The 18,349-nt window shown below is 42.2% G+C and overlaps 1 protein-coding gene across 5 annotated transcripts; it reads right to left on the minus strand.

The window, feature by feature from the left end:
* Window positions 1-42: 42 nt before the first annotated feature.
* LOC102775969 (clustered mitochondria protein homolog) lies at window positions 43-17,871 on the minus strand. 5 transcript variants are annotated; one of them, XM_035905324.2, is made up of 30 exons: window positions 17,743-17,871; window positions 17,423-17,499; window positions 14,324-15,631; window positions 13,069-13,229; window positions 12,809-12,980; window positions 12,406-12,546; window positions 12,192-12,322; window positions 11,956-12,110; window positions 11,648-11,773; window positions 11,421-11,559; window positions 11,197-11,289; window positions 10,791-11,009; window positions 10,487-10,662; window positions 10,048-10,359; window positions 9,815-9,948; window positions 9,403-9,504; window positions 8,207-8,307; window positions 7,970-8,122; window positions 7,497-7,559; window positions 7,161-7,408; window positions 6,977-7,061; window positions 5,428-5,581; window positions 4,240-4,379; window positions 4,048-4,128; window positions 3,438-3,563; window positions 1,898-2,019; window positions 1,648-1,741; window positions 1,432-1,566; window positions 1,275-1,348; window positions 43-1,144 (listed from the first exon to the last, which is right to left on the minus strand). In XM_035905324.2, the coding sequence occupies exons 3-30, from the start codon at window positions 15,585-15,587 to the stop codon at window positions 1,033-1,035; spliced, it is 5,013 nt and encodes a 1,670-aa protein (XP_035761217.1). In that variant the 5' UTR covers window positions 15,588-15,631; window positions 17,423-17,499; window positions 17,743-17,871; the 3' UTR covers window positions 43-1,032. The 5 variants fall into 5 exon arrangements, with proteins under 5 accessions (XP_035761217.1, XP_087703496.1, XP_087703495.1 ...); XM_087847370.1 differs by having other exon boundaries at window positions 6,977-7,408; XM_087847369.1 differs by lacking the exon at window positions 17,743-17,871 and having other exon boundaries at window positions 17,423-17,480.
* Window positions 17,872-18,349: the final 478 nt, after the last annotated feature.

An 18,349-nucleotide genomic window follows, 5' to 3' on the forward strand; every position in this document is an offset into this window, starting at 1 on the left:
TTTTTCTAAATTAAAGGAAAAAAAACATAGTCACCATGGCGTTATAAGTCATTTTTATTGTCAGCTGCATCCATGTTTTGATTTGAATAGATGAAATTACACCGCCATGCTTCGGCTCTACAGATGTTTATTTATACTAAACAACTCACAGGAAGCTATATCAGAAATACTCGGATAGTTTTCAGATGGAATAATATATAAAATATATAAAACTCGCTGTTTTTATGAAGTAGAAATGCAATTTCAAAGCCTAATCCTCTCATTTTTAAGCTTTCAGTTATTATATAATAGAAGAATAAAAAAATAAGATGATATTAATGACAACTAAATTGTGGTTCAGATCTAAATCAGTCTCACACAATAAAATGTATTCATTAAAGTGCCCCCAGCCTTTCTACCTATTCTCACTCGAATGTTACTTGATTCACACAAGTAACATAAATGTTGGACTTTCAGGTCTGTGGCCTATCGCACAATACAAAACACACACTTAATATAAGCCTATAAAATAGTTACTTTAAAAAAATCTATTTCTTCGGCATAATGGGAACTCATCTACTCTACTTTGTTCTGAGAAATGCTCATGGCACAAGTGTGAAACCCAGTGGACACTCAGGGTAGTGCAAGAAGACGACATGCCATTTCACAATCTGAGATATTAAACACTGTGGCTATATATATTTTTCTCTGTATACGCAGTGTAAAACTTACTGTGCTTTTCCATTCATCTAGCAGCACAATTCTTGGTTTTATTCATCTACTTTCACGACAAAAAGGAAGTGAGTTGAACGTGTTTGCCATCACGTACAGTGCTGTACAGTTCGGCAAGAGCTTTATTATGGCACTGATAATCTGTCTACTGACAACAGCAGAGCAAAGTCCTCTTTTAACAGGAGACAGGTGCACCTGGGTGACCTGCTTAATAACGGCATTGTTTTGCCTTGCTTTCATCCGCCATTGCTGCTCATTGTCCACGGTCACTTTCACAGATCATGCAGGTGTCCCATTGTGGTTGTGTTTTTAGTTCATAAGTCAGTATTGTTGTTTGTACTCCACAGAACTTAACAATTGATTTTCAAGCTCTTCCATTTTCACTTTTACTTTTCCTTTAAACTCAGCCCGGAGCTCGTCAATTTCTTTTCCACTAGAAAGGAAAAACAAAACATATATACAGTGAGAGGGAAAAGCACATTTACACGAACAATTTTAATCAGGGAGTGTTAAACTGGGACATTAGTGCCTACTTTTGATCCTGTGTCTGTTTCAGTAATCACCTGAGGGGGATGAGAATGATTCCGCATGTCAGGTTGAGCTGCTGGAGTATTGTGGGAAGGCTCGGTGTGGAAAACTAGAGAAAAACAGACAGTCACAACCAGAAATGCACACACTGCATATCTGTGTATGTTCACATAGCATCCAAACTGTGCAAACCTTTGGTGGTGGAATACAGGCACCAGGTGTGTTGCTGTATATTTGGTTGATGGCTTTCTGAAGGATCACAGCCTGCTGAGTGAGGCTCTGCAGGTATTCCGAGCTTTCCTTAGTGTTGTTATGGTTCTCACCAACCTACACATGTTCAGCAACAGTTAAAATCCAGAGCAGAAAGCATGGACATAACACCAGAAAACACTTTATTCTAAAACACACCTGGCTCTTATATATTGAATAAGCTTCTTTCTCGTGGTGCAGAGCTGATCGAAACTCTCCTTTACTCTCATACACAGTGGCCAGCAGGTGATGACTGTGCAGAAGAAAGACATGGAAAGGCAGTTTTTTGGCAAAGAAAATTCAAATGTGAACAGGAAGATCACAGCAGTTGTCTCTCAAACTCTCTGTAACTGAATCTATGTTTTTTTATGCAAGAAAAAGGAGCGTGAGGACAAAGTGTGTCACGTACCTGTGTGCGTGTTTCAGGGATGTGACACCGTGGTATTTTGAGGTTAAAGTTAAGGCATTCTGCAGGAACTTCAGGGACAGCTCATACTCCATCAGTCCATGAAGTACCAGACCTAGCATGCTCTAACACAGAGGAGCAAAACAGGGACACAAACGCACAAATGAGCTCTTATTCTTGAGTATTTCATAGATATGACCCACTTTGACCTTTTGACCAGTGCAATATCACATAGACTACCACTGTGTCACATAACATTGTGGTTCTTATATAATGTGTTACATATTCTCAGACTTTTACTTTATATTTCACTCATTAAAATATCAAAAGGAGTCAGTTGAGGTGGTTCAGGTATCTGATTAGGATGCCTCCTGGGCAAGCGTGTCCTACTGAAAGGAGGCCCTGAGGTAGACCTGGGGTTTACATCTCTTGGCTGGCCTGGGAACACTGACACACCAACAGGTTTTCTGCTTTTCGGAGTTCTTATCTTCCTCAACTGTTTTGAATGTCCAAATAAAAAAATCTTGATGGTAAGAGGGTTTTTTTTACATTAGAAAAGCAGCTCAACCGCAGCTGTCCCTCTGATGTACTCATATCTAATATTGTCGCTTCTGATTACGTCCAATGAAACCTGAGCATCCTTATCTCTGCCACCTCCAGCTCCACCTCGTCTTTTTGCTGTCTCTATACGGTACATCATAGCAGGTCTCACAACCATTTTGTAAACCTTCCCCTTCAGTCTGTATTGTCCCCACCTTTGAAAAGTTGACCTCAAGTATTTAAACTTATCTACCTTCACTGTCTTTACCTTTCTTTTTGCCTCCCCTCATTCACACACATGTATTCTGTCTTGCTTCTATTAACTTTCATCATTCGTCTCTTCAGTAAATACCTCCACCTCTCCAGGCTTTCCTCCACCTGCTCTCTAATCTCACTACAGATCATCTGCAATATCATCTGCAAGCATTATAGTCCATTGAGACTCCTGCCTGATGTCATCTGTCAGTCTGTCCATCACTATTGTCAACAAGAAGGAGCTCAGAGCCAATCCCCGACGTAGCCTCCACTTTGAACCCATGTGTTACTTCTACTGTATACCTCACCACTGTCTTGATTTCCCATCCCTCGCATACTTCTCTGTGACTTTTGACTTCCTCATGCAGTACCACACTTCCTCTCTTGTCACCCTATAATATGCTTTCTCTAGAGCCACAGACACAGTGAAGCTAATTCTGGCCTTCTCTATACTTCTCCATCAACACTCACAAAACAAACGTCACATCTGTAGTGTTCTTTCTTGGTCATCACCTCTCTTCTTAACCTAACCACAGGTGGGACACAAGCCCGTGTGCTCCTAGTGGCGGTCACAAGCCCGGATACATGGGGAGAGTGGTGTCAGGAAAGATACCCACCATAAAATCTTTGCCAAACCAAACACGCTAATATACTTTTTTTAAAAAGATTATTTTTTGGGGCCTTTTTTCTTTTAAAGTATGTGGTCACCTGCTCAATAAATAAATAAATCAGGTGGGATCTCACTTACATCCAGTAATGCAACTTGTGGATGATCATCTCCGCTAACAAGCAGGGTGAGGTACCGAGCGCGATACAGCAGCTGTAGAGAGGTCAAGTGGCGGCCTCCAGCAAAGCAGTAGAGGGTCAAAAAGGTCTGAAGCATAAAATAATAATATATCAAAGACACATTTTAATAAATACAGTTAAGCGCTTGGCTAGTTTTTGTTTTCATTTGTACATGGAAAAAATAATCCCCAGATCCAGTTGGTAACAGCTGCAGAACTGTGAGGCCAATATGAGCAAACTTGGGTTCTATAGATGGATTTTAAAAAACATGATAAGTGTCTTTATCCACATCACAGGGTCAAGACTTGAAAAACAAAAACAAAAATGATGCTGATGTTAATGAAACTATTCTTTTTTTTCTTTAACTGCAGATCTGTAAATAGAGCACCACAACTGCTATATTCATTCTAGTCATAGTGATGTTAGGTATCCTAATCAGGGATTGTGCCACTGAAAAATATCACTATATATATATTAATAAGATGTGTGGACTGGAGATCATTAGGGTGGAAGACAACACAAATAACATAACAAGACTGTCTGTAAATTAATGAAAAAGTGATGAAACTCACATAATCTTGTATGGTCTGTGGATGGTCTATACCATGCAGTCTCTCAGAACTCATTACGGCCTTTTCTTGGTGGCTGAGGGCCTGCAGTGCATGGACACGTTACAGGAAACATTGCTGTACATTACTATGGTCTGCTTGATTCAGAAAGTTAAGTACTGGTTCATTGTATAAATTAACATAATGATTATTTACATCTGCGTTTTCTCCCAAGATGTAGCTGAGCCGTCCGAGGAGGCGCAGGCACATGCACACGTCCTCATGCAGGACCCCACACACACTGCTGAATAGAGTCAGGGCCTGACTAATCAAGTCGTAGCATTCCTTGAGAAGCCCTAAAATCAAACACAAAATACTATTAATGCACAGCAAATAAACAGAAATGGATATCTGCTCCTCATATGAGGACTGGCCTTCGAGCAGATCCATTATCAGGATCTGTATTGACAATGTGCATCATACATCGTGTTAAATACAAGGAACTGAGCGGCACAATACAGCACATATAGCATAAATGCGGTCATGTTTAATATGTGCACATGCTTGGTATAAACGCACATATTTAAGTGTGTCATAAAATCATCCACACATGTCTACGTGTAGACTGATGAGATGACTGTACAGGTTATTGATTGCTTACTCTTCTTATATAAGCTGGAAAGCCTTCTTGAGATGATTTCCATATAGGTGATGAGGTCCAGCATCCACCTACCTTGCTCTGTGGCCTGCACTATAGCAAGCCATGTAGAGCTTAAAGTTGGCGTATGAAAGTGGCTGTCTCTTTACCTGGCTATATCACCATGGTAACTTATGGTGAGTGCAACATTAAAAGACATTTGCTTGGTTTTTGTGACTGACTGGCTGCTGAAGCTCCATATTAGATTAAGAATGTATTTTATTACAGAATGAGAAGTGTGGATCTTGTATCACTGGCATTAAAATAGAGTCAGTGTCGCCACTATGAACAGGAACAAAGAACTATACTCTTTCAATTTGCATGTGAGAACTTCCTCACACACAGAGCACATTAGGAAGTTACCTTTAAAACAGTGATTTTTCTTTCTTGCAATGCAAATGCAAACAAATAACAAATAACGCGTTAAAACTTCCTGTTGATTGTGTAAGCATACTGTTAACGCTTCTTCCCACGCCACACATTTGCCCCTATCAGATGTGTGATATTTTTAGTTAGTGACATTTAGAGTTTGTGTTGATGTTTGGAGGGAAGCAGCTCCTGCTGCTGCAGGATGTATAAACGCAGGGATCTCAAACTCCTTTTACATCGAGGGCCACATTTAATTTTACTGTAAGAAAAAGAAGAACACATACACTGTAATACTACATATTATGCTGTTTATGTCTATATTTGTGCTTATGTCTCACCCTGCTGCACTGCCAGCTGGGCTTGCTGAACAAGCCGCGTGGCATCCCATGACGTAGGCTTGAGATGCCGGACCACGGGAAACATGTTGACGATGTCCTCCTCACCAAATGCCGGCCTGTGTCGAGACTCAAACACATATTCCCTCAGCTGCACCTGAACACAGAGAAAGGGAATGGAGGAGGAAAGCAGATGCACCTTAAACGTTGGACTTAATAACTTTGTGGTTTTTGGTCTGATTTTCTGCTCTAAGCACAGTAAATTGTGAACTTCAGCCACCAAAAACTCTGAAGCTTGATGTCAATATTCTATTTCTTGTGTAAAAACCACAAGAAATCACCAGTCACATGGCAGCAACCTGTGACGTGGGCAAGATCATCATAATGGGGGCAAAATGTTATTTTAGTGACCTTTAACATGACATAGTTAATTTCAAAAAGTGCTGATCTGCTGGGATTTTCCTACACAACCAACTCTAGAGTTTACAGATCTTGGTCCGAGAAAGAGAAAATATCCCGTGAGCAGTAGGTGAAAATGCTTTGCTGATGACAGAGGTCGGAGGAGAATGTCTAGACTGCTTCAGGCTAATAGGAACAGGATAGAACAGGATATAGATGCTATAATTCAAACATGTTGCCTAATTTCATGAATCTCGTTTTCCGCTGCAACATTTGGATGGTAGGGTCAGAATTTAAAGTAAACAACATGAAACCATGGCTCCATCTAGTCTTTTAACACCAGTTCAGGCTGATGGTGGTGAAATGCTGTTGGGGATATTTTCCTGGCACACTTTGAGCTCATTACTACCGACTAAGTATCATTTAAATACCACAGGTTACCTGAGTACTGTTGCTGACCATGTCTATCCCTTTATGTCCACAGTGCACCCAAAATTAAAATCTCTGAGCAGTGTTTTCAACACCTTGTTGAATCAATGCCACAAAAAATTAAGGTAGCGCTGAAAGCTGAGGATGTACATAGCAAAGTGTCCAGTGATAATCTAGGTCATTATTTGAATTTAAATCTTTGGTAGTATGCTATCTCTTTTTTTCTAAGGCTGATCATCTTGTTGTTCAGCCTTGTTGGCTGAGAATCATCTGTCAACTTATTGCTATTAATAAAATCTAAATGTATTTGTCATTTAATTGTTATTGAAATTTAAATGTTTCAAATATTAAAAAATGTATTCTCTAATTTAAAAAAAATATTCTTGGATAAATGTAGGATAACATTGAATCCAGATATTATCTTTTTTCCAGCCTCAGTTTATTTTCAAGGTTTTGACCTTGAAAGAACAGAAGTGTGGCAAAAAAATAAACTAGATTACCTCACGTCAGCTTCTGCAAAGGGGTAGAAATCTTGACTCATGGTCAGTGATCAGCATTTTTATGTATTTGTTCTCCATATTTTTGTCCCGTCTGTTATGTCTTGACCAAATAAAGCAGCGTGTTGGGTATTCTGTGATACAGATGTTGTGATTTCACGTAGCATTGCCGGTATGGAGACTTAATTTAAGCTTATAGGTTGCTGTATTATGAAGAGATGTCTGACCTGGATGCCTGTCTTGATGGCAATCTCTCTCAGCAGGGAGATCCTCTGAAGGTTGTGCTTTTCTATTACTTCATCTATACTTTCACTGAACACAGAGAAGATGACAGTGTAAAAGTCTTGCTGCACATATCCAGGAACACATAGGCACACACACACACACACACACACACGCGCACGCAAACACCTGTCAAATGTGTAGTGATAATAATCTCGAGCCTCAGCCCTGATCCTGCCCCACAGCTCGCCGGACGTCAGCCTAGCCCACATGCTGTCACTCAACAATGCGACGCGACTCCCGTGACTCCGGCGTCGGCGGCTCCTGCGACGGGAGAGCAGCTCGTCTGAGCAGGAGTCGGGGAAGCAGGAGGAGGAGGTCAGGAGGCAGTTTAGGAAGTGACTGACAGCTGCAGAGAAAGCTGCAGGTTCCACATCCTGGGAGAAAATAAGGTAATTGCTGATAAATCAAAAACAATGATAGGTTGCGTAGTGATTAGTACATGTGTTTTCTTAATCTGAGCACCTGCAGGTAGGTCCTGAAGATGTGTTTGGCACTTCTGAGGATGATTTCACTTACGCAAATTCTCTGTAAGGGAAGAGGAGAGAAGACTTTGAGAAATAATTTGCCTTCATGTAATCAAACTGCACGACTAGCTCAGTCTTCACAATCCATGCGTGAAGGCTAATATTGAGAAGGCTGCTCTTGCTGCTTCACACTATATGAACAGACATTTAAAGGCTTGATGAAGGTTTAAACTTTGGATTTAAGAGATGTTTCTTGATTTCTTGATATGACGCTTTTCTATTTTCTTGCAAAATTAACAAAGCTTATAATAATAACAACAATAATGATTAGGAATAGATTTCTTATACAATGTGGTATATTCAGTGGAATAAAATGCACGCTTCACCAGCGTGCCTAACAGACCGGCCTTATGCATATATGCTGAATAATAGCATTTATGTGGTATGGTTATTAATAGCTGTATTAAGTGCCTGTATATGGCCGAGTCGTCTTCTCTCCTCCACCCTGCCGAGCTCCCTCAGTATGGTGCCCAGATATCGCACGTTCACACCCCGCTGATGAAGCGCTGAGGTCAGACTTGCGCCATCCATTGGCACTGCTGTGTGGTCAAGACAGTCCATCAACTATAACAGAAATGACACACACACATCATCTTACACTTTATGCATACGATAAACTTAAACATTATCACTCCACACACAACTGACCACTGCTGGGATCTGATGAGACAGGAGAAAAGCAGCTGCCTCCCACAGCAGGCATCTTTGCCTCTGAACCTCCTCTAAACACTCAGCAGGGAATCGAGCACCTGCAGGAAAGACACACAGTTCACCTTTAATCTGACAACATATACATACATATATATATATATATATATATATATATATATATATATATATATATATATATATATATATATATATATACAGTGTTGGGGAGTAACGGAATACATGTACCGCCGTTACGTATTTAAAATACAAAATATGAGTAACTGTATTCCGTTACAGTTACCGTTTAAAAGGGTGGTATTTAGAATACAGTTACTTTGTTGAAATAAATGGATTACACGTTGGTAGTTCCCTGTTTCATATTGTGGCGGGTCAGGACTGTTTGGGTTTTGTTTGACAGCTACGTTCTGTTGTTCCAGGCGGCAGCGTTACGGTTGCCATGGTTACTCTCTCTCTGCGTGTTTCCTGGGTGAGAGAGCGCCTGTTGTTGTTGTGCTAAGCTAATAGGCAGAATGCTACCGGTATAGCTCTAAAGAATGTAGCATCATAGGCAGTGTAGTCCGTGCTGCAGGGAGAATGGACTGCCATACACGTTATGTGTCTGTGAGCGAGGGAGGGAGAAAAAGGAAAAGTACGAGCTGTCATCGAGCAAAAACGGGAGCTGGAAGCATGTAAATATAATAATAACCACTGCAGCCAAGAAGAGTGCCTGACGAGCCCAGTTGTAAGTAAGCTATTAAGACACTGTTCGTGTTTTCCTCCGAAACAATAAGTTCCGTTGGAGCAGCCTTTCAACGCCTCTCTCTGTCTCTGGCTAGCAAAGTTGACCCAGACAACAAAGTAAAGTTATTTTTCGGCTACGAGCCCGACACAGAACCCACCGTATTAGCCAGAGGTCCATTTACTACGGTTCGGAGCCGCGGACCTTCAGTAACAGTAATAAATCACATTCACGTAGTTGTAAACAGCATGATAACATATTAAGTAATCCAAAGTATTCAGAATACGTTACTCTCATTGAGTAACGTAACGGAATACGTTACAGAATACATTTTGGGGCATGTATTCTGTATTCTGTAATGGAATACATTTTAAAAGTAACCTTCCCAACACTGTATATACACATATATATATTACTCTGAGTATTTGTATGTGAGCACGAGGGTGTTCAGTACCTGGAGAGCAAACATCAGGATTGAAGCGGATGTCAAAGCAGGAGTCACTCACTGAGCCGACGGCTCTACAAGCTTTCAGGATCGCATTTCTTTTCCTTATTTCTACAAAAATCAAATATGAAAGTATTGTCAGCCAACGTGAAGACAATCAGCTTTCTTTGCCCTCACACATCAGTTAACATTTAATATTTGCATTTTCATTTCGTGGCTCTATCATCTGTGATTCAGGCCTATGATAAAAATTCTTTAGTGTGTGCAGATTATTGCATGTGTTCCAGCTTCTTCTGACCTTCTGTAGATTTCTCCATCAACCGTTTAAAATCAAACATCACATCTGCAATGCTCTTTCTCAGCATGACACCTCTGTACATATGTCATATTCACTTTATTTACTGTATAAGGTCTTATTCACCCATGTCAGCACTGGCTGCAGGTCTCTCCCCAGTATCTGAATCACAGACGGGCTTCTCACTCCACTCTGTGGCTTCATCCTGTTCAGTAAGCTGGCTCAGCTCATGCGACACCATCTTCATGAAAAGCTCATACCTACATCATAAAATAAAAGATAAGAAGATGAGAAAGCTCATTTTCTAACATTGGCTCATCCTGCTGGTCTAGTAGTTCAGTTCTGAAAGTCTCCCTCACCTGTGCTGGATGAAGGCCTCAATCAGCTCAGGTCTCAGGCTGGCAAGACTGTGACAATGGAGACATGGGTAACCAAAGCTCTGGCACTCTTTTGGCACCTCCTCCCTCCTCTTCTCTGTCTCTGAGAACTGGAAGTTAAGATCTGGGGGGAAGGTTCGCAGGAGGTCCAAGATGTAAGGTCGTCCATCATTACCCAGGATGCCTATGGTCTCGATGCCAGAGCAAAGCTCCACCGGTCTGTTGTTGTGGTCTAAAACCTGGTGACGCTGGATTCTCAGCTGCTTACTGGTTTTATCCAGCAGCTCCAGAAACCTGCCATAAAACACACTCCTGCTCAGCTGCAGTAATAGTGAAAAAATAAAAGGGCACGTCCGGCTTTTCGATCAAGATCTACAACATAAGATTTCACTGTTTTGGCATGAGTTTGTAGGAATGTTACCTCGGATGAGTAAACACTGTCTTGCCATTGTCATTGGAGCCGTACACTATACTCTCCTCCTGATTTTTCTCAAGTATCCCAGGAACGATCGTCTGAGCAATAACTCGGACACCGCGATAATCCACCACAGCTGTGCCGATTGTGTGTAGCCCCTCTATGTCCACTGATGCATATGCCTGCAGCCGTGGAGATTATTTTTTGACCAGTTTGACCGTTAATATCCTTATAACTACACCCTTAAAGATATCTGAAATGATAATTTCCTCCCAAACACCTCCCCGGTCATACCATCAGGATCTCTCACCTGAGCTCCTCTTAGGTCACAGATGGCAGCAGCGTGAGCAGCAGTGTTTCCCCCTAGTGGTCGGTAGTGCTCAGACACATCAAACCCCTGGCTGAAGAAGAGGTTGTTCCACATGAACATTTGCAAATGAGGCGACTCCCCTGGGTTTATCGGCATGATGTTGCCGTCAATGACAGCCGTAGCACCTCGTGTCGCAGCGGCCACAAAGTCACTGTTGGTCTGCGAGGAGGGATTCAAATACTGGTTAATGAGTTTATGTTTCAATAAAACAATTTGGTCCCAGAGGAGGAAGAATAGAGGAAACATAAGAGGAGGTCATGGCTTCTGGGCTTTAAATTGATTATCACAGATTTGCTTCATTAGTAATGAAGGACAGACTTGGAAAGATGATGTTGGGAATCATCACCTTGAAAATGCTCCTCTCTCTGTGCAGTCGTTCCTGCAGGGAGCTCCCGGGGAGCTCCCTGCATCCCTGAAGCTCCTCGTTCCAGTCCCGACTCTGAGATCATGACACACAACCTAAATATCAGCATCATCATCGCCATCAGTCGAAATGTAAAATCAAACCTATATTTTTACGTGTCCTGCATTTCCACATTTAGGTTGCCCCCTCGATCTTGCGTCCACTACCGTATGCTCATCCTGGCCCATGTAGCTGGCGTGCGTCTCCTCCGCTCTCACGCAGTCAAGGGTGTGGTCTCCATGTGGCGCAGTCCAGGTGAACACCTGGAAAGGTGCTGCAACGCGCTCATAAGGGTGCTGCTGAACTCTGGCTCACAGCAGAGGATGGAAAATATTTTTACTGTCAAGCTTCATGCTAAAACAAGTTCTAAATCAATTCCTAACAGTTGGCTCACCTCTTCTTCTGCAGGGCGGTGAAGTTTTTCCTGAAAGCAGGGCTGACTTGACTCAGCAGCTCCACTAGAGAATGGCAAAGGGTTTTAGGAACTGCAGGTTTGGGGTTAAAGTTGAAGGCAGTTGACCTGGAGAAGTCAGAAAAGAGCACACGCCAAGTCAAGGCAAGTTTATACCCTTGAGTAACTACAGTACTCAAGGGGAAAGACCAATGTTTAATTATAATTATAACTATTAAACCTACTGGAAACATCTGAACAAAATATCTTGCCAGGATGGATAAAACCTTTTTATAGAATGTAAAACTCACTGGTTGAGGAAGAAACCCCGTGTAGAGGATGTAATATTGAGTTCTCTATCCTCCATAGTCAGGACATTCAGGTATATTAAGTCGCCGTGCATCTTCCTGTTTCCTGGAGGTGGGTTCCAACTGCTGAGGGTCAAGACCCGCAGGCACTGCAAAGGCTGTCATTTCACTGTTGTTTAACCACGACTAAATGCACATTTACCCAGCCTTAACTGCATGTAGAAAAACTGACAGCTCACCTTCCAGTCCTCTCTGACTGGCTGAAGTGGACACAGCGGTCGCTCCTTAGAGCCGGGGAGGACGTATTCTGGAGGGCTGCAGTCAACAGACTCCCTTTCAGAAGCTCGCCTCTTCCCCATGCTCTGACCATCTGCAGGGTTGAATGTAAAGGTGAAAGGGTTGAGCGCTTTCTTACAGGGAAGCTGATCCTAATGTATGACAGAGAGGCGTTACCATTGTTTCTACTGGTGTAGAAGGTGAGGTAAGACAGTGAGCTGCCGTTCACGCCGTTGTACGCATCGGTGGGGTCGAGGCTCCTCAGAAGATCACGTACATGTCTGAGATGAAGACGAGCATCACGCACCGAGTAAGATTCTGTAACAGGAGCAACAACGCTCACAAAGGATTCAAATCTATCTTGCACGAGTGCGGGATTAAATGGAAGCATTTTCCATATGAAGATGCTCATGAAATAAGATTATCAAGTGGAAATGCAGAAATAGCAATGCTAAATAATTTAACATCAGTATAAGAAGGTATGGACTTTCACTCTAATACTATTTTGAGAAATGACTCAAATGGTGAATCATCACATGAAGACAAAACTAATGCAGTAAGAACAGGAAGAGGCAGTTACCCTCCACCACCTTGATCACCGCTCCGTCACGGATGCCCGGGACAGAGTGCAGCTCATTAAGGCTGTCGAGCGTGACACCACCCAGCTGGAGGGAAAAGCACGTGCGGTGGCAGGTGATCTCATGATCCATAAGCACCTGGTGGAGCTCCACAACCAACATCTGGCCGGTCACCTGATGGTGGAGGAGAAACATGAGAGCTGAAGTGAAAAGAAGACACAGTGAAGTGAATCTTTGAGAAAACAGGGACTAACAACAGAACCTGCAGCTCAAAACTTTCTGTTCCCGGAGGCTGGATTCTGACAGTAAAACTTGTCTCTTGGAGATCAACTATGTCTTGGATACTGAGTTTTTTCCTTTTATCATCATCAGACTGCTCTGGGAGATCATCTTCAGTGGGTGCTGTAGCTGGATTTGGATGTGCTGTTAAACAGAAGAGAAAAGACAAAAATAGACCATTGAGATGAAACTGGCTGAAAAACAAATTGCTGTTACACTTTAATGTGAGTTAATCAGGAAAATACAAATTCAAAAAGAAAAAAAAAAACAAGGAAAGTTGATCATACAGGAAGCACCCCGAGAGCACTCTGCTCACTCTCTGGGCAGTATTTACTTCTAAGGGAAGAGGATTGCAAACATAATTTAAGAAGTTTGTAGTGGAGTAAAAATCAGATAAGGGCAGCATGACAGATGTTTACTCTGATTACCCAAACATTATGTTGGAGCGGGTAATGGATAATAGATGCTGATTTGCGAATAACTGGACACGAACAACTTGAGCTTATTATATAATTTTATATTACAGTGTATTTCGTCTTTTCCACATTCCAACAAACACTACACTTATCAGAATCAGAGTTTTTAAATTATAAAGCTTTTTGTCAATTTTTGGAGATTATATCTGAGAATTTCAGGAGCAGGACCACGCCTCCAAACACGCTCCTTCTGTTTGTCATCTATATAGGTTCCCCCAGTTCTGCAAGCTGTTCATTCTCGTTTACGTGCCCCTCCCTCCCTCCTTGTTCTCAATTCTTTAACTTCTTCACTCCTATTAGTACATGGGGATCTGCCAAACCCAGTCCCCTTCGAGGCCTTCCCCAAACCGCAGCTCAATTCATGTCCAAGTATTCACCTTTACCTACTAAAACGATGTCAAACCTAAAATGAGGACGTAGGCCCAGCTAGTGAATTGACCTTGAAGTCCTTGAAAAGCAGGATCTAGACCCCTATGAAATTTGACCAGAAATCTTTCAAAACTTTTTAAGTTATTGTTTTTACAGACAGAAACAATGACACAACCAAAAATACCAAAAATATGCCCTCCTTGACAGAAGTAATTACATTATGTGTCCGAGGAAGTGAAAAAAATCTAAAAAATGAAAAGGAAGATGAATGAAGATATGGTGTTATCGTCCAGAGTTTTTCACTGTGATAGATTTCAGACTAAATAGATGAGTTCTTAAACACAGTCTTAGCTTAACCAGCAGTAATACTGACTACAAAAAAAATCCACTCACTTTGGACATGTTTTGCTCCCAGAAACAGTCTGTCAACTAAAAAAAGGGTCATTCGATCAATCTCAGTCTCTCCTTCTTCTTCTCCTTCTGCCTGTCGCTCATCAGTCTTGATGGCTTCCTCTAACTTCTTTGGCACATGTGACTTGTCCTGACTCTGAATATGACCTGCTGTCTGAACCACATGGTTGTTTGTTTCTATGTGAATATTATTATGTTGCTTTTCATTTGCAGTCTGCTCTAACTCTTCCATCTGTCCATTGTCCTGATTGCTCTGTTGTTTCAGGTTCACGCAACCCTCAGTGGGGTCAACGTTTTCCACATTTTCTGTGTCGTTATTGCTGCATTTTGTCATCTTCTCTGACTCCACTGCAGCAATGTTTTCATTTGTGACCTTGTGGTCAGCCTGCATCACTGAATTGGATTCAGTCTTTTGCTCGTCTGGCTTTTTGTTGCACTGTAAGGTTGTTGGCTTTCTCAAGGCAGAATCTGTATGTTCCTCTTCAATTGGGTCAGTGTTTCTTTCTGTCTGCAAAGTTAGCTTTGTTAAGGTGGCCGTCACTTCGAGTTTGTCTTTGGCTGTCTGCCTTCCTACCTTTCCTGGCAGCTTCAAGTCAGCAGAAACTTCAACGTCACACCAAATGCCACTGCTTTTCTTCTCCGATGTTTGTGCCTCCAAAAGCAGCTGTTCCACACCTTCATGTTGATCCCAATCATGCATCTCTTTTCTAGTCTCACTATTAATGATCATACTTCCTCCCCTCACCACCCTCTTATTACCGAACTCGAGTGTTTCTGTTTGTGTTTGAACTTCTGTTTGCGACTCAGTCTGAGTCTGCACCCCCATACCAATCTGGGTCTCTATTTCAGTCTGAGTCTCAACCTCAGAGTACCCTCTGCCTCGCATCTCATTGCTCCTTCCTCGTTCTTCGCTTCTTTGCTCGCCCATCCCCTCGCCTCCTCCTTCATCCTCCTCAGACACGAGCAGACACACCATTGGCTCCACCAGAGTCACATCTCCTCCCAGGCTGCTGCTTAGGATGATGTCAGGAAACAGAAAGTTCTCCGGTTCGAGGGCCAGGTTTGTTATACTGTTTGTTGAGACAGTTAACACGTCGTTCTCCGAGTTGTCCAGCAAACTCGGTGACTCACATTCACTCTCTTCGCTGGACAGCAGAGGAGATCTTTCTGCCTCACCCGGGCTTGGTGTATCCTGACACTTAAAGTAGTTTGAGAGGGTCTGGCAGCACTGGAAGATGTTTCCCATGGTGCCTTTATGCGCTAAAAAGAAGTAAAAACTGTGAAGGTGACCTAGAGAGGACCAAAAAAAAAACTATGTTAATGTCAAACCCCATTAGAGTCCACTTATACTTTCATACTTGAGCCAGTGTTGTGTTCAGTTACAACAATAAAAGGGAAACAAATAAGTCAAACTAGGAAATCACAAGCAACAAGACCCTACAGTTTTGACAAAGTAAGAACTTTATTTAGAGATAATGAATGGTCCTAATTATTCCTTATTTCACCAGAAAACAACGCAATCATACACAAACATTAGACATTGTTTTCTTTTCTAGATAAACCTGACATGTTTGGGGCTATGTTTTCTATCTTTACATTGGTGGAATAAATAATTTAATCTCTGACGGATCTCAGCCCATTTTATGTATAAAGCACATCTGTCCACAAAACCAGTTTCTCACCAGTTCCTCAACATGGAGCCCCATGCAAGAGCTTACCTCATTGGGTTGGGATGGTCATAAGAAAGGTGGCAGATTAGCCCATAACTTCATGGGAGGAGCATGTTAATGATCTGAAGGCAGCCACCAAGATAACTGGTGGTAACACTACACTGCAATTGATTGAAACATTGCAGCACCTGCAAGGTCCCTCTGTTGAAGAAGACCCATCTTTAGTTTGCCCACTCCTCTTTATCATTTACAGAAAACATGTAAATGATTCAGAGAAGGCTTAGGGAAAAAAGTGCTGTGACCAAATGAAACTAAACTTGAGCCACCATGTTTGAAGGATGAGAAATGCTGAGTATCACCCAAAGATCACCAAACCCCACAGTCAAGCATGGAGGTGGAAACATCATGCTTTAGGGCTGTTTTCAGCTAAGGGTACAGGAAGACTCCACCGCATTGAGGCACTATCGGACAGGGTCATGTACTGTAAAATCTTGGATGAGAACCTCCTTCTTTCAGCCAGAGCACTGAAGGTGTCTCATAGGATGGCTCTTTCACCATGACAGCTACCCAAAACATGCCACCATGGCAACAAAGGAGGGGCTAAAGAAGAAGCGCTTCAAGGTAACGAAGTAGCATAGCTGATCTCCAGACTTTTAGACCTCACCCTGTAGAAAATCTGAGGGGGGCAGCTTGAAAATTTTCACAGTTTCTGTAAAGAGGAGTGGGTCAAATTCTCTTCTAGGATGTGTGCAAAACTAGTGACCATCTACAAAAAACGTCTTTTGCCTGTGCTTGCTAACAAGCAAAACTACAAAGTCATGTTTTGCTTGGGAATGAAAAATCTATTTCAATCAATGACATTTAAAACAATTTATAACTTTTTTATAAGTCATTCTTTTGGACTTTTGGTTGATATTCTGTCTCTCTCTATTAGATTGAAACAACCATAAAACGAGAGTCTGATGATTTCATTACAAGGGAGCAAACTTACAAATTTAGGATTGGATCAGATAACTGTTTCCCCCCACAGTACAAATTCCTGACTGCACATTTGATAACGCTGTCTTATGCTACCCAAAGCAAACACACAAACAAAAACAAACTAATTATATTTTAGTAACATGTTTTAACTTCTCAGCTTGCAGCTGTGATGTACAGTCATACTTCTGGCTGAGGTTAGTAGACATCACTGCGAGGTATGGCTACAGGTGCAAACCCATTTACTTACTCAAAACTCAGAAGCACGCACTTTCAGTCTGGTGTGAGCGGCTAAGCCGTAACTGAGTCTAAGTTTTGACACTGCCACAAGCGTGCGTGTGTGTGTCATGTGTAAATGCAAGCAGCTTAGAGCCTTAGACGACAGCTGATGACAGGACAATCATGAAGTATTGCTGCAGAGGTGTCACCTTACAGTGGAAGGGCCTGGAAAACCTCAGAGACAAATTCTGATCAGACGAACTCAGCAGTGATGTTGGATGTGTAAAAATCCTGGAATGAGGAGGAGAACAGATGAGAAGGAGAAAAATATCCTCTAAAAAGCTTCAAAAGAGCCAAAGTAAAACAGCAGAAGATCTGAAATGGACAGAGTTATGATTTTATATGTAACATGTAGCACACCTTATTTTGACCTCATGAGAACACAAGCACAGCAGAAAATGAACGCACATGTCTGAAAACAGAGAAAATCACATCAGTTCATTACAGATTAGTGTAGCAAATCTACAACCCTACCATCCAGTGTAGAAAGACTGAGTCAGTGAGTCTGTTTCATCTTCTCCAGATTCTCCTGCTCCTCGTGGAATCAGAAACGTAAGTTTCCTCAGGCTTTCCTCCAGAGCAGGAGGCTCCCCAGTCCTTACAGCGAAACCACATTACACAAACTATGTGTGTGTCTGCCCTTCAAGGGGAGGAGAGGAACTGTGGCAGGCCCTGTGCTCAAACACACAGTACCCGTCCAAGTCCAGAAGAGGGCAACCTTTCTGCCGCTCATGATGCAACTTCCTGTATTCAGATCGGCCCATGCTTTCTCTATCAATCTTGAACGTGTGAGCACGTGCAATGTGTATAAATAGCATCAGCAGGAGAAGGAGGGAGGAAGAGGAGGAGGACTGGGACGAGGGCTGGCGCCTTTTCACATTGTGTGAGATGTAAATATGACACAGCAAACACCTCCTCAGACACTCAGTGCTGGAAATGAGGCTCCAGTAGGTGCGCTGAAAACTCAGGCATCAGTCTGAAAGCAGCTCTCTGGTTGCCATGGGAGCGCTGCAGCGGTACATTTGCATTCTGAGCACAGTCACCAAGACAACTGTGGGAACGTTCTAGAATGGGACGTTTG

Source organism: Neolamprologus brichardi, chromosome 10 (genome assembly GCF_056152115.1).
Source record: "Neolamprologus brichardi isolate AB-2024 chromosome 10, ASM5615211v1, whole genome shotgun sequence".
Lineage (NCBI taxonomy): Eukaryota > Metazoa > Chordata > Actinopteri > Cichliformes > Cichlidae > Neolamprologus > Neolamprologus brichardi.

Coding starts and splice junctions, on each gene's coding strand:
- LOC102775969 (XM_087847370.1), bottom strand. CDS start 15,587: ATGGGAAACATCTTCCAGTGCTGCCAGACCCTCTCAAACTACTTTAAG. Junction 13,230..14,323: donor GGGAGCAAAACATGTCCAAA/GTGAGTGGATTT, acceptor TCTGTTTAACAG/CACATCCAAATCCAGCTACA. Junction 3,564..4,047: donor CACAGACCATACAAGATTAT/GTGAGTTTCATC, acceptor TTTATGCTTCAG/ACCTTTTTGACCCTCTACTG.